We start from the raw sequence: 12471 nt of genomic DNA on the forward strand, positions 1-12471 counted from the left end.
TACACGCTCAGTAGTGAGGCAGTGAGTTGAATCTGTGCTGCACTTTATGTACACGCTCAGTAGTGAGGCCGTGAGATGAATCTGTGCTGCACTTTATGTACACGCTCAGTAGTGAGATGAATCTGTGCTGCACTTTATGTACACGCTCAGTAGTGAGATGAATCTGTGCTGCACTTTATGTACACGATCAGTAGTGAGATGAATCTGTGCTGCACTTTATGTACACGCTCAGTAGTGAGGCCGTGAGATGAATCTGTGCTGCACTTTATGTACACGCTCAGTAGTGAGATGAATCTGTGCTGCACTTTATGTACACGCTCAGTAGTGAGATGAATCTGTGCTGCACTTTATGTACACGCTCAGTAGTGAGATGAATCTGTGCTGCACTTTATGTACACGCTCAGTAGTGAGGCCGTGAGATGATCTGTGCTGCACTTTATGTACACGCTGAGTAGTGAGGCAGTGAGATGAATCTGTGCTGCACTTTATGTACACGCTCAGTAGTGAGATGAATCTGTGCTGCACTTTATGTACACGCTCAGTAGTAAGATGAATCTGTGCTGCACTTTATGTACACGCTCAGTAGTGAGATGAATCTGTGCTGCACTTTATGTACACGCTCAGTAGTGAGGCCGTGAGGTGAATCTGTGCTGCACTTTATGTACATGCTCAGTAGTGAGGCAGTGAGATGATCTGTGCTGCACTTTATGTACACGCTCAGTAGTGAGATGATCTGTGCTGCACTTTATGTACACGCTGAGTAGTGAGGCAGTGAGATGAATCTGTGCTGCACTTTATGTACACGCTCAGTAGTGAGATGAATCTGTGCTGCACTTTATGTACACGCTCAGTAGTGAGGCCGTGAGGTGAATCTGTGCTGCACTTTATGTACATGCTCAGTAGTGAGGCAGTGAGATGATCTGTGCTGCACTTTATGTACACGCTCAGTAGTGAGATGATCTGTGCTGCACTTTATGTACACGCTCAGTAGTGAGATGATCTGTGCTGCACTTTATGTACACGCTCAGTAGTGAGATGAATCTGTGCTGCACTTTATGTACACGCTCAGTAGTGAGATGAATCTGTGCTGCACTTTATGTACACGCTCAGTAGTGAGGCCGTGAGGTGAATCTGTGCTGCACTTTATGTACACGCTCAGTAGTGAGTTGAATCTGTGCTGCACTTTATGTACACGCTGAGTAGTGAGGCAGTGAGATGAATCTGTGCTGCACTTTATGTACACGCTCAGTAGTGAGGCAGTGAGATGAATCTGTGCTGCACTTTATGTACACGCTCAGTAGTGAGGCAGTGAGATGAATCTGTGCTGCACTTTATGTACACGCTCAGTAGTGAGGCAGTGAGATGAATCTGTGCTGCACTTTATGTACACGCTCAGTAGTGAGGCAGTGCTGTGGAGTTGGAAGTCAGGAAAATTGAGGAGTCGGAGGTTTGGCTAACCTACTTCACAGCCCTGATTAGGGTGGGGTGGAGTTACACAGATTAGCTGGACTGCCTGGGATGTAACACCTAGTCCTCTAAAGGTAATCTCCTGCTGATAAAACACTAATTGTATTAAAACTACTAGCTGCTGAGTAAGTGACACATCCCTGGAATTTTGGTCTCTGCCACTATATTATGCTCCAAGATTAAATAGCAAAAATCTGAGCTCAGTATAACCCGCCCACATCACATCATTTATGTATGGTGTCATTCTGGCTTGGAGTTGTGATGAAGTTGGACATAAGGTGGTCAGAAAAATCCTTGTACAATAGGTCATAGATTTGAAATGTTAGGATATGATAACCAACAAATGTACTATACATGGGTGGCCAATTCCTTGACTGTTCTTCAGAAGTCCTTCTATTCACCATAAGGCTATGTTCCCACATGTAGTTTTGCTGCAGATTTCTAACGTAAAAAAACCCCACATCTCTGGCATGAAATCAGCTGGTTTTGCTGAGTTTTTTTCACTGTCCTTCTGTCTCTATTTATGCATGTACTTAAAGTTCTGTGAAAAAAAGAACCCCATTCTATTTTGGCATCAAAAACGCTGAAAAAAAAATTTACGTGCGTTTTTTCAGCGTTTTTTTTCACCACCCATTACTTCCTATGGGTGAAAAACACTACAAAAACGCTGAAAGAAGTGACATGCTCTATTTTCCAAAAACCCAACCAAGGCACAAAATACACAACAAAAAAAACATGATGTGGGAACAGAGAATTCTGGTTTCTCATAGACTTTGCTGGTACTGCAAAACGCAGCTGAAAATTAGCATAAAATCTGCAGCAAAAGACGCTGCAAAACCCAACGTGTGTGAACATAGCCTAACACTCCTATAAAAATCCCCTGTAGAGTAAACAACATACGGTATTTAGCACTGCTGAAAGAAACAAAAATGCTAACAAGTAATACATTAATACCTTTAGGTTCGGCACCAAAAGAAGTTTGGAGAGCTTTGTTCTGTTATCAATTAAACTGTTCCAATTCAGCAGATCCATGGTCCTAAACAAGAAAAAGGTTAGTCAGGTAAAAGGTTTATAAAAAGAAGGCCTCACAAATGTAACACTGTTCACATAGATCTGCCATGTTTTGAAAATAATCCTGATGAAGGCTGTTCATTTACAATGGACTCAGAGAAAAAAATGGAGTTCTTTTTACTGTATGGAATAGAGCAGCATGCTACAATCTTGTGGCTGTGAAAGAGCCAAGAAAACTTGGTGGAAATTAAATAATGGATGTTAATGGAAAAACATTTCCATGGAATTTGCTGACTAATAAGTTGAAGGGGTAGTGTCATTCAAGTGATTGTTGCACCGAGCCCTTTGCAAACTCCCTTATCAAAACCTCTTAAAGAACGTTCCTATCAAGTCAGTCAAAAAACGATTTTAAAAAAGACCACTGAAAAGTACAAGTAAGCACAAAGACAAATCTAAAGCATTATCTAAAAACTTGCATGAATATGTAGAACGTTCAGTACGCAAAAGAACCTCCAAGATGAACATAACCAGCTTAAAAACTAAAGAATCTGATAAGAACAGTCAGAAGATCATTGCCACCAGTGAAGAATCATCAGAAGATAGTAGGCAAACTTCTTAAGAGCCTGCAACAAGGGGCTGTCCAAGTATCTAGCACCGGAACATTACTGTTCATTAATCACGATGAACTCCCTGGCCTTCCATCATCATGTATAGGGGACATAAGACTTACAACGTGTATTTAATATATTACATACAATTTACTTTCTTGGGTGACTATACACAAGGACGTGGTTGACTGACACACTCAGTCTTATGCAAATCAGAGCAGACGATAAAATATAAAGCATACACACACAATATATGTGCAATGTACAAATGCTTCAGAGCTACAATAACAGGATTTGCGTTACAAGAATCCTGCAATCTATAAAACTGGAAATGTATGAAAGGATTATCCAAATAGTCCATGCAGCGAACACACAGTAAGGAAATGACTTCTAAGAGCCAAGCTGCAGTTATGCTTATTGTGCCATTAATTGGCCCATGGTAAATTTTACATACACAGAAAGCAGCTTGACAAGTTCATTACCCAGTTAATAAAGACATCCGTATATGTGTAGAGACAGCAGGCCCTTAAATAACCTGTACAAAAATATATGTTCATTTTATAGGACGACATGGGAAACTAGCACATCAATAATCAAAAGGTGGGAGAGGCTCGGTCAGGTGTCCTAGCAAACAATGATGCGGAAGCCCTGATAAAAGGTGATCATTTTTTTTCCCCGGCGGCTTTAAGTACCGTATTTTGCGCATAACAAGTACTACTCCATTTTGGCCTGAAATACTGCGGCCCATTTGCAGCCCTGCTGACTCCTACAACAGAAGCAGATGTTCTAACATATGAAAAATAAATATCATGCCAACTGGTTTGCAGTAAGAAAAACTAGGAGGCATAAAGCTACAGAGTAACCAAATTATAATTTCTTTATCGATTCTGGCATACAAGAATGGATTCTTTCCAGTTCTGGTTAGTCAATCTTTGAATTTAGAAGGCTTTCTCCATATCAGTTTGGCCTCAAAGTGACAAAGCCGGCATTGGTCCAGCTAGCAAAGGATGATGTGCAAATGCACGAAATGGGATGTGAAGTAGGCCTCATTCCAAACTAATGGTACTGCAAATGGACACATCAGCATGCAGGCCAGGAAAGGAATTGTACACTTTATGGGTGTTCACTCTAAGGGTCTGTGCACAATTGTGTTTAAGCTTAGTTTTTTGCCACCTTTTCCGCCTAGTTTTGTCAAAAACTGAAGGATTTCCTAGTACCAGCATAGTGAATGAGATTCCTAAAGTCTCATGAACACGTTGTTTTTTTTTTTCCTTGTAGATTTGCAGCAGATTCAATTCTGGTGCATGTCAAATCTTGCAGCATTTTTTTGCAGCAGATTTCACTCATACTAATGAGTGGGGAAAAATTGAGAAAAAAATCACAACAAAAACTCGTGTATTTTACATAGCATTTTTCCTGCCAACACATCAGGATGTGCAGCAGAATTTTCTGCTACAAGTCCTGAACCTGTGCACATAGTCAATGTCATGAGGTCTGACAAAATATGGATCAATTAAACACTAATGTCCAAAAAAATAAGGTAGCTAAACCACTCTTCAATCAGCAGCCATATCAACACTATTCTGAGTTGTGATCTACATCACAGAAGAGGAACTAGTAAAATTAAAGTCTTTATTGAAACTTAGATTACCGCATTTTTTGGACTATAAGACGCACTTTTTTCCTCCAAAATTTTGGAGGAAAGAGGGGGGGGAGTGCGTCTTATAGTCCAAATACTGTATTCTGTGTATATACTGTATGGCTGTTCGTGGTGGTGGGTGTGGGGGTGCGGCAGATGAGCTAGGCACAGGAGGCAGCAGCCGCCTGCTGCAGCCTATGCTGTTCCCGCTTCTAAAGAAAATGAATATTCCCTGCTCCCACGCCCATGGGCGTGGAGAGCAATAAATATTAATTTTCCTTAACAGCCGGCACACTGGAGCCGCAGCGCGGCTCCAGCTGCCGCTCTGCGTGCCCGTTATTAAAGCTCATGAATATTCCCTACAACCCACTCCCATGGGTTGTAGTGAATATTCATGGTCTTTAATAGCGGGCACACAGATCGCAGAGTGGCAGAAGCCGCGCTGCGGTACAGTGTGCCGGCTATTGAAGAGACTGAATGGTCACTGCTCCCCACGCACACAGTCCCGGCGCGGGGAGCAGTGACTATTCCGACACAGCATCTCTCACTGTGTGAGGCCCTGCCATGCGCGGCTCACACAGTGAGAGCATCAGCAGCAGAGCGGGATGCAGGGCTGGAGGAGAGAGGATGATTGTTTATTTTTTTGTGGGCAGCGTGATGGGGGCTCAAGGGGTGCCATGCATACCAGGACAGGGGATCAAGGGGAACCATGCATACCAGGATGGGGGATCAAGGGGTGCCATGCATACCAGGATGGGGATGAGGGCCACACATACCAGGATGGAGGATATTAACAGAATTGGGGGACATTACCCAAATACCAGTGTCAGCAGCAAACCCCCTCCCCCATAACAGGGCATCATGACCACATTTTTTGCTTACATTTTTTCCCTATTTTCCTCCTCTAAAACCTAGGTGTGTCTTATGGTCCAGTGCGTCTTATGGTCCGAAAAATACGGTAAAAACATACATAAAAGGGAACTAAACCCGTCCACATGACAATAACAAACAGCATGGTTGAGAAAGGCTAAAAGCTCTAGTATCCTAGAGTGTCACCGAAACAATGTTAATTTTAGGATTATATTCACATAAAGTGCAATGAGAACAAATGGCCCAGTCACAGCACCCAATGAAGGGATATTAGCAAACAAAACAATGGTATATGATCATGAACTACTCTATTGAAGGTTCATACTGGAAATAGATAGGAATGGAAATGTATCTATTGTGTGTGGCCTCCACGTGCCTGTATGACCTCCCTACAATGCCTGGGCATACTCCTGATGAGGTTGCGGATGGTCTCCTGTGGGATCTCATCCCAGACCTGGACTAAAGCATCAGCCAACTCCTGGACAGTCTGTGGTGCAACGTGACGTTGGTGGATGGAGAGAGACATGATGTCCCAGATGTGCTCAATCAGATTCAGGTCTGGGGAATGGGCGGGCCAGTCCATAGCTTCAATGCCTTCATCTTGTAGGAACTGCTGACATACTCCAGCCACATGAGGTCTGGCATTGTCCTGCATTAGGAGGAACCCAGGGCCAACCGCACCAGCATATGGTCTCACAAGGGGTCTGAGGATCTCATTTCGGTACCTAATGGCAGTCAGGCTACCTCTGGCGAGCACATGGAGGGCTGTGCGGCCCTCCAAAGAAATGGCACCCAACACCATTACTGACCCACTGCCAAACCGGTCATGCTGAAGGATGTTGCAGGCAGCAGATTGCTCTCCACGGCATCTCCATACTCTGTCACGTCTGTCACATGTGCTCAGTATGAACCTGCTTTCATCTGTGAAGAGCACAGAGCGCCAGTGGCGACTTTGCCAATCCTGGTGTTCTGTGGCAAACGCCAAGCATCCTGCACGGTGTTGGGCTGTGAGCACAACCCCCATCTGTGGACGTCGGGCCCTCATACCACCCTCATGGAGTCGGTTTCTAACCGTTTGTGCATTGTGTTGTTTAAGTGTTCCCTTTATTTTTTTGAGCAGTATATATATATATACATACATACACACACACATATATATATATACATATACACATACATATATACAGGACCTTCTTCCAAAAAGAAATTGGCTTCTCCAAATGTGCTTTTGCATACCTCAGCTGACTCTGTTTGTGGCGTGCTTGCAGAAACGTCTTCTTTCGCATCACTCTCCCATACAGCTTCTCCTTGTGCAAAGTGCATTGTATAGTTGACCAATGCACAGTGACACCATCTGCTGCAAGTTGATGCTGCAGCTCTCTGGAGGTGGTCTGAGGATTGACCTTGACTGATCTCACCATTCTTCTTCTCTGCCTTTCTGATGTTTTTCTTGGCCTGCCACTTCTGGCCTTAACAAGAACTGTCCCTGTGTTCTTCCATTTCCTTACTATGTTCCTCACAGTGGAAACTGACAGGTTAAATCTCTAAGACAGCTTTTTGTATCCTTCCCCTGAACAACTATGTTGAATAATCTTTGTTTTCAGATCATTTGACAGTTGTTTTGAGGAGCCCATGATGCCACTCTTCAGAGGAGATTCAAACAGGAGAACAACTTGCAAGTGGCCACTTTAAGTAGCTTTTCTCATGATTGCATATACCTGGCTATGAAGTTCAAAGCTCAATGAGGTTACAAAACCAAAAAAAGCGCTTTAGTAAGTCAGTAAAAAGTAGGTAGGAGTATTTAAAACAAGAAAATGATAAGGGTGCCCATACTTATGCACCTGTCAAATTTTGCTTGAATGCAGATTGCACATTTTCTGTTAGTACAATAAACCTCATTTCAAGGCAGAAACATTACTGTGTCCAACAGTTATTACATATATCAAACTGAAATAGCTGTTACAAAAACACCAATTTTTATAAAACATTAAGCTTAAGATTAATAAGGGTGCCCAAACTTTTTCATATAACTGTATATATATATATTATATACACATATACACATACACACACAAATAGGAAACAGCACAAAAATCATGTTTTCGGTGAAAAAAAGCCCCCCAGGTACATACCAGTCCTTTAGATATCCATGCAAAAATAGAGGCAGCACACAGAGTAGAGTAAAATGATAAGGTTTAATAGCCCACATGGCAAAGTTTCGGTCCACAATTTTGGACCGAAACGTTGCAATATGGGCTATTAAACCTTATCACTTTACTCTGTGTGCTGCCTCCATTTTTGCATATATATTATAATATATATCTCCATATTTTTCGGACCATAAGACGCACCTAGGTTTTAGGGGAGGAAAATAGAAAAAAATGTAAGCAAAAAATGTGGTCATGATGCATTGTTAAGTGTCCTGCTCTGCTGCCGACCCTGATCTCACTGTGTGAGCCGCGCATGGCGTCACTGCTATGCGCCCTCACACTGAGATCCTGTGCCAGAATAGTCAAATAGTCACCGCTCACCACGCCGGGACTATGGACAGCAGTGAATATTCATTTTCTTTAGTAGCGGGCACAGTGTAGGCTGCAGCAGGTGGCTGCTGCCTCCTGTGCCCCGCACATCCCTCACTGCCGCTCCCCCAACACCCAAAGCCATAGTGTACATCTATATTTGGACTATAAAACGCACCCCCCCCTTCCTCCAAAATTTTGGAGGAAAAAAGTGCATCTTCTAGTCCAAAATATACGGTATGTGATCGTCCATAGTTTTGTCACAAATTCAGTTTCAACTACTTTTCTACTTTACTTATGGCATTCAGGAAAAGATGGAACAGATCCCAGGGAGAGAGAAGGAAGAGACTGTTCACACTTGCATTATTCATTTGGGAGCACTTCATGTTACTTACTTTTTCAGACATTGGATGTAAACAGATCGTACACCGTTTTGCAATCTGCATATATGAATATTATATCTGGATTGCATAATCTTATAGAAAGAAGCACTCTGCTCAGTGATGATTACCACATAAAATGGTGTAGAAGTATACAAGGCCTTGCAAAGGTAATTAATGATATGCTATACATTACGGTTGTAAAGAAATCATTTTAAGGAGATATCTGCAGGGTTGGAAATACCATGTATAGTTGCAGATGGGCGCTAGAGGCCAGGGGGCTAAAAAATAATGGTTCCACTTTCTTCTCTCTACTACATCACACATAAGGATCTATTCTGTGGAGGAAATCAAGAACGATTCGAAATGAAGGATTTTTTTTTATTTTTGTTAATGTACAAGGGCCTCGTATCATCACAACTGTGTTCCAGACAAGTGCACAGCCATGACATCACAAATGTGTTTCCATCAGGCATGCTGCTATGACATAACATTGAGTCTAAGGCAGGTATACGGTTGTCATATCTCAAGTGGGTTTCAGACAATGTTCAGCATATGTCGTGACATCACAAATGTGTTTCCATCAATTTAGCCGAACAACATCACAAGTGTGTTTGTGTCAGGCAACTGCTGTTAATTCACAAATGGCGTTAATCTGGTAAAGATGCTGTGACATCACAATCTGTTTATGTCAGGTAAGCTCAGGGCTGTATATATACAGTTCTTACACCTATGTATTGTTATATGTGGCAGCTCCTGGACCTTTTGTGGAAAATGTTAAAATGTAATGGTTAAAGGGAACCAGACAGGCGATGTGCGCTGCCCAAACCGTGGGCAGCATTTATCAGACACTGGCTATTAAACAAAAATTCACCCGATGTATGGTGTCACCATGGCAAAAAATATAATTGACAAGAATTTTTTTTTTTAACTCATAAAACATTCGCTTATTGGCAAAGAAAAACATGATTAAAACCAGGAACAGGCACTGGAACAAGTTGAAGGACTAGAGCTACACTCACAGCAGTTCGCTAATCGGTCCAGTTATGTGAAAAATAGATTAAACAAAAGAATAAAATATGCAAGGTTAACTTTTTTAGTTAGCAATCTATAAAATACTATAGTGACCTGAATGTTCATAATATCTTAATGTTTTTATCTCTACCAGCACCATCAAGAATTGGGGGGGGAAAAAAGTTATCATACAGTGGATACGGAAAGTATTCAGACCCCTTTAAGTTTTACACTCTTTGTTTCATTGCAGCCATTTGGTAAATTCTAAAAAGTTCATTTTTTCATCATTAAAGTACACTCTGCACCCCATCTCGACTGAAAAAAAAACAGAAATGTAGAAATTTTTGCAAATTTATTAAAAAAGAAAAACTGAAATATCACATGGTCATAAGTATTCAGACCCTTTTCTCAGTATTGAGTAGAAGCACCCTTTTGAGCTAGTACAGCCATGAGTCTTCTTTGGAATGATGCAACAAGTTTTTCACACCTGGATTTGGGGATCCTCTGCCATTCTTCCTTGCAGATCCTCTCCAGTCCCGTCAGGTTGGATGGTGAACGTTGGTGGACAGCCATTTTCAGGTCTCTCCAGAGATGCTCAATTGGGTTTAGGTCAAGGCTCTGGCTGGGCCAGTCAAGAATGGTCACAGAGTTGTTTTGAAGCCACTCCTTTGTTATTTGAGCTGTGTGCTTAGGGTCATTGTCTTGTTGAAAGGTGAACCTTTGGCCAAGTCTGAGGTCCAGAGCACTCTGGAAGAAGTTTTCATCCAGGATATCTCTGTACTTGGTCGCATTCATATTTCCTTCAATTGCAACCAGTCGTCTTGTCCCTGCAGCTGAAAAACACTCCCATAGCATGATGCTGCCACCACCATGTTTCACTGTTGGGATTGTATTGGGCAGGTGATGAGCAGTGCCTGGTTTTCTCCACACATACCGCTTTGAATTATCACCAAAAATTTCTATCTTCGTCTCATCAGACCAGAGAATCTTATTTCTCATAGTCTGGGAATCCTTCATGTGTTTTTGAGCAAACTATGTGGGATTTCATATGTCTTGCACTGAGGAGAGGCTTCCGTCAGGCCACTCTGCCATAAAGGCCCGACTGGTGGAGGGCTGCAGTGATAGTTGACTTTGTGGAACTTTCTCCCATCTCCCTACTGCATCTCTGGAGCTCAGCCACAGTGATCTTGGGGTTCTTCTTTACCTCTCTCACCAAGGCTCTTCTCCCACGATTGCTCAGTTTGGCTGGACGGCCAGGTCTAGGAAGACTTCTGGTGGTCCCAAACTTCTTCCATTTAAGGATTATGGGGGCCACTGTGCTCTTAGGAACCTTGAGTAATGCAGAAATTCTTTTATAACCTTGGCCAGATCTGTGCCTTGCCACAATTCTGTCTCTGAGCTCCTTGGGCAGTTTCTTTGAGCTCATGATTCTCATTTGGTCTGACATGCACGGTGGGTGAGCTGTGAGGTCTTATATAGACAGGTGTGTGCCTTTCCAAATCAAGTCCTATCAGTTTAATTAAACACAGCTGGGCTCCAATGAAGGAGTAGAACCATCTCAAGGAGGAGCAGAAGGAAATGGACAGCATGTGATTTAAATATGAGTGTCTGAGCAAAGAGTCTGAATACTTATGACCATGTGATATTTCAGTTTTTCTTTTTTAATAAATTTGCAAAAATTTCTACATTTCTGTTTTTTCAGTCAAGATGGGGTGCAGAGTGTACTTTAATGAGAAAAAAATGAACTTTTTAGAATTTACCAAATGGCTGCAATGAAACAAAGAGTGAAAAATGTAAAGGGGTCTGAATACTTTCCGTACCCACTGTAGTTTTCATCTGACCTGCAGATGGAATTTAGCCATTACAATTCTAAAGTAAATCCACTCCAAAAAATCTACTCACAAAAAATTAATGCAATGTCAATAGAAGGACCTTTGTGTATGGTGCAATACACTGACCATGTGGTATCAGATCTAAACCTTGCCACAAAAAGTGCACTAGTGCATATAAAGGATAAGGTGCATTCACTTGAAAATCAATAGAGTGAACATATGAACAATGTATCCTAAATTAGATGCTTGCTATAAAAAGTGTATTAGTGCATGCCAGACATTGTCACCCCATTGCTAATGCTAACAGGAAGGTTAGTGACCAGAAGTTTTAATTTACCTGATGAATGAATGCTAGACAAGTAAAATATAGGAGCTCCTCCCTCCAGCCCCGACGTGCACGTGTTGCCCAACTTCTTTGAGGCGATCGCAGCAATGTATATTTGACTCAAACGCTTCGGCATTTCAGAGAAAAAACATACTTTTAATAGCAGCAGGGGTCCAAGCCGCGCTATTGACTATTCATACAGGCAGGTCCCCAGCGGCTTCTCCCTGCCCGCTGACAGTGACTGGCAAGCCTCTGCCTACATGCACGTGTGGAGAGGTGACTATGCTGCGCTGCTGGCGTCTCAAGGCATAGGACTGTCCAGAAAGAGTTTAGAATAAGTATTGCAGTTTATTTTCAACGCCTTTCAAAGCACAACTAACTTATTCATCAGGAGAACCACAAGTTGTTCTCCTGATGAAGAAGTTAGTTGTACTTTGAAAGTTGAGAATAAACTGCAATACTTATTTTAAACTCTTTCTGGATATTCCAATGCATTGAGACGCCAGCAGCGCAGCATAGCCGCCTCTCCACACCATTTTTTATTTCAACGTTGGATCTGCCAGCCAGTGGAGCAGCAGCAGATGGACCTATTGTTTCTGAGCCATTCTAATTGTTAGGCTAAAAAGACAAGAGCTTGTGAGAAAGCACATCAAAATGAAATGGTTAGGCTCTTTAAACATCACTTTCGAGTCTTCCACAGGGCTTCTGCACAGGGAGTATTCCCTGAGGTATACCTATGATGGAAAGCTTCAATATATAGGCATACTTTCCCTATTGGTCCCAATATAAAAAGTAAACACAAATGG

The 12471-nt window shown here is 42.2% G+C and overlaps 1 protein-coding gene across 1 annotated transcript in view; it reads right to left on the bottom strand.

Annotated features, from left to right (window-relative positions):
- PRODH (proline dehydrogenase 1) overlaps positions 1-12471 on the bottom strand; it is a 159044-nt gene that overhangs the window by 47721 nt on the left and 98852 nt on the right. The window contains exon 8 of the mRNA XM_073673295.1: positions 2422-2503. Within this exon, the coding sequence (XP_073529396.1) occupies positions 2422-2503 (82 nt within the window). The remainder of the gene's footprint in view (positions 1-2421; positions 2504-12471) is intronic.

Source organism: Phyllobates terribilis, unplaced genomic scaffold (assembly GCF_046119375.1).
Source record: "Phyllobates terribilis strain yellow unplaced genomic scaffold, ASM4611937v1 Scaffold_1__5_contigs__length_1240528914, whole genome shotgun sequence".
NCBI lineage: Eukaryota > Metazoa > Chordata > Amphibia > Anura > Dendrobatidae > Phyllobates > Phyllobates terribilis.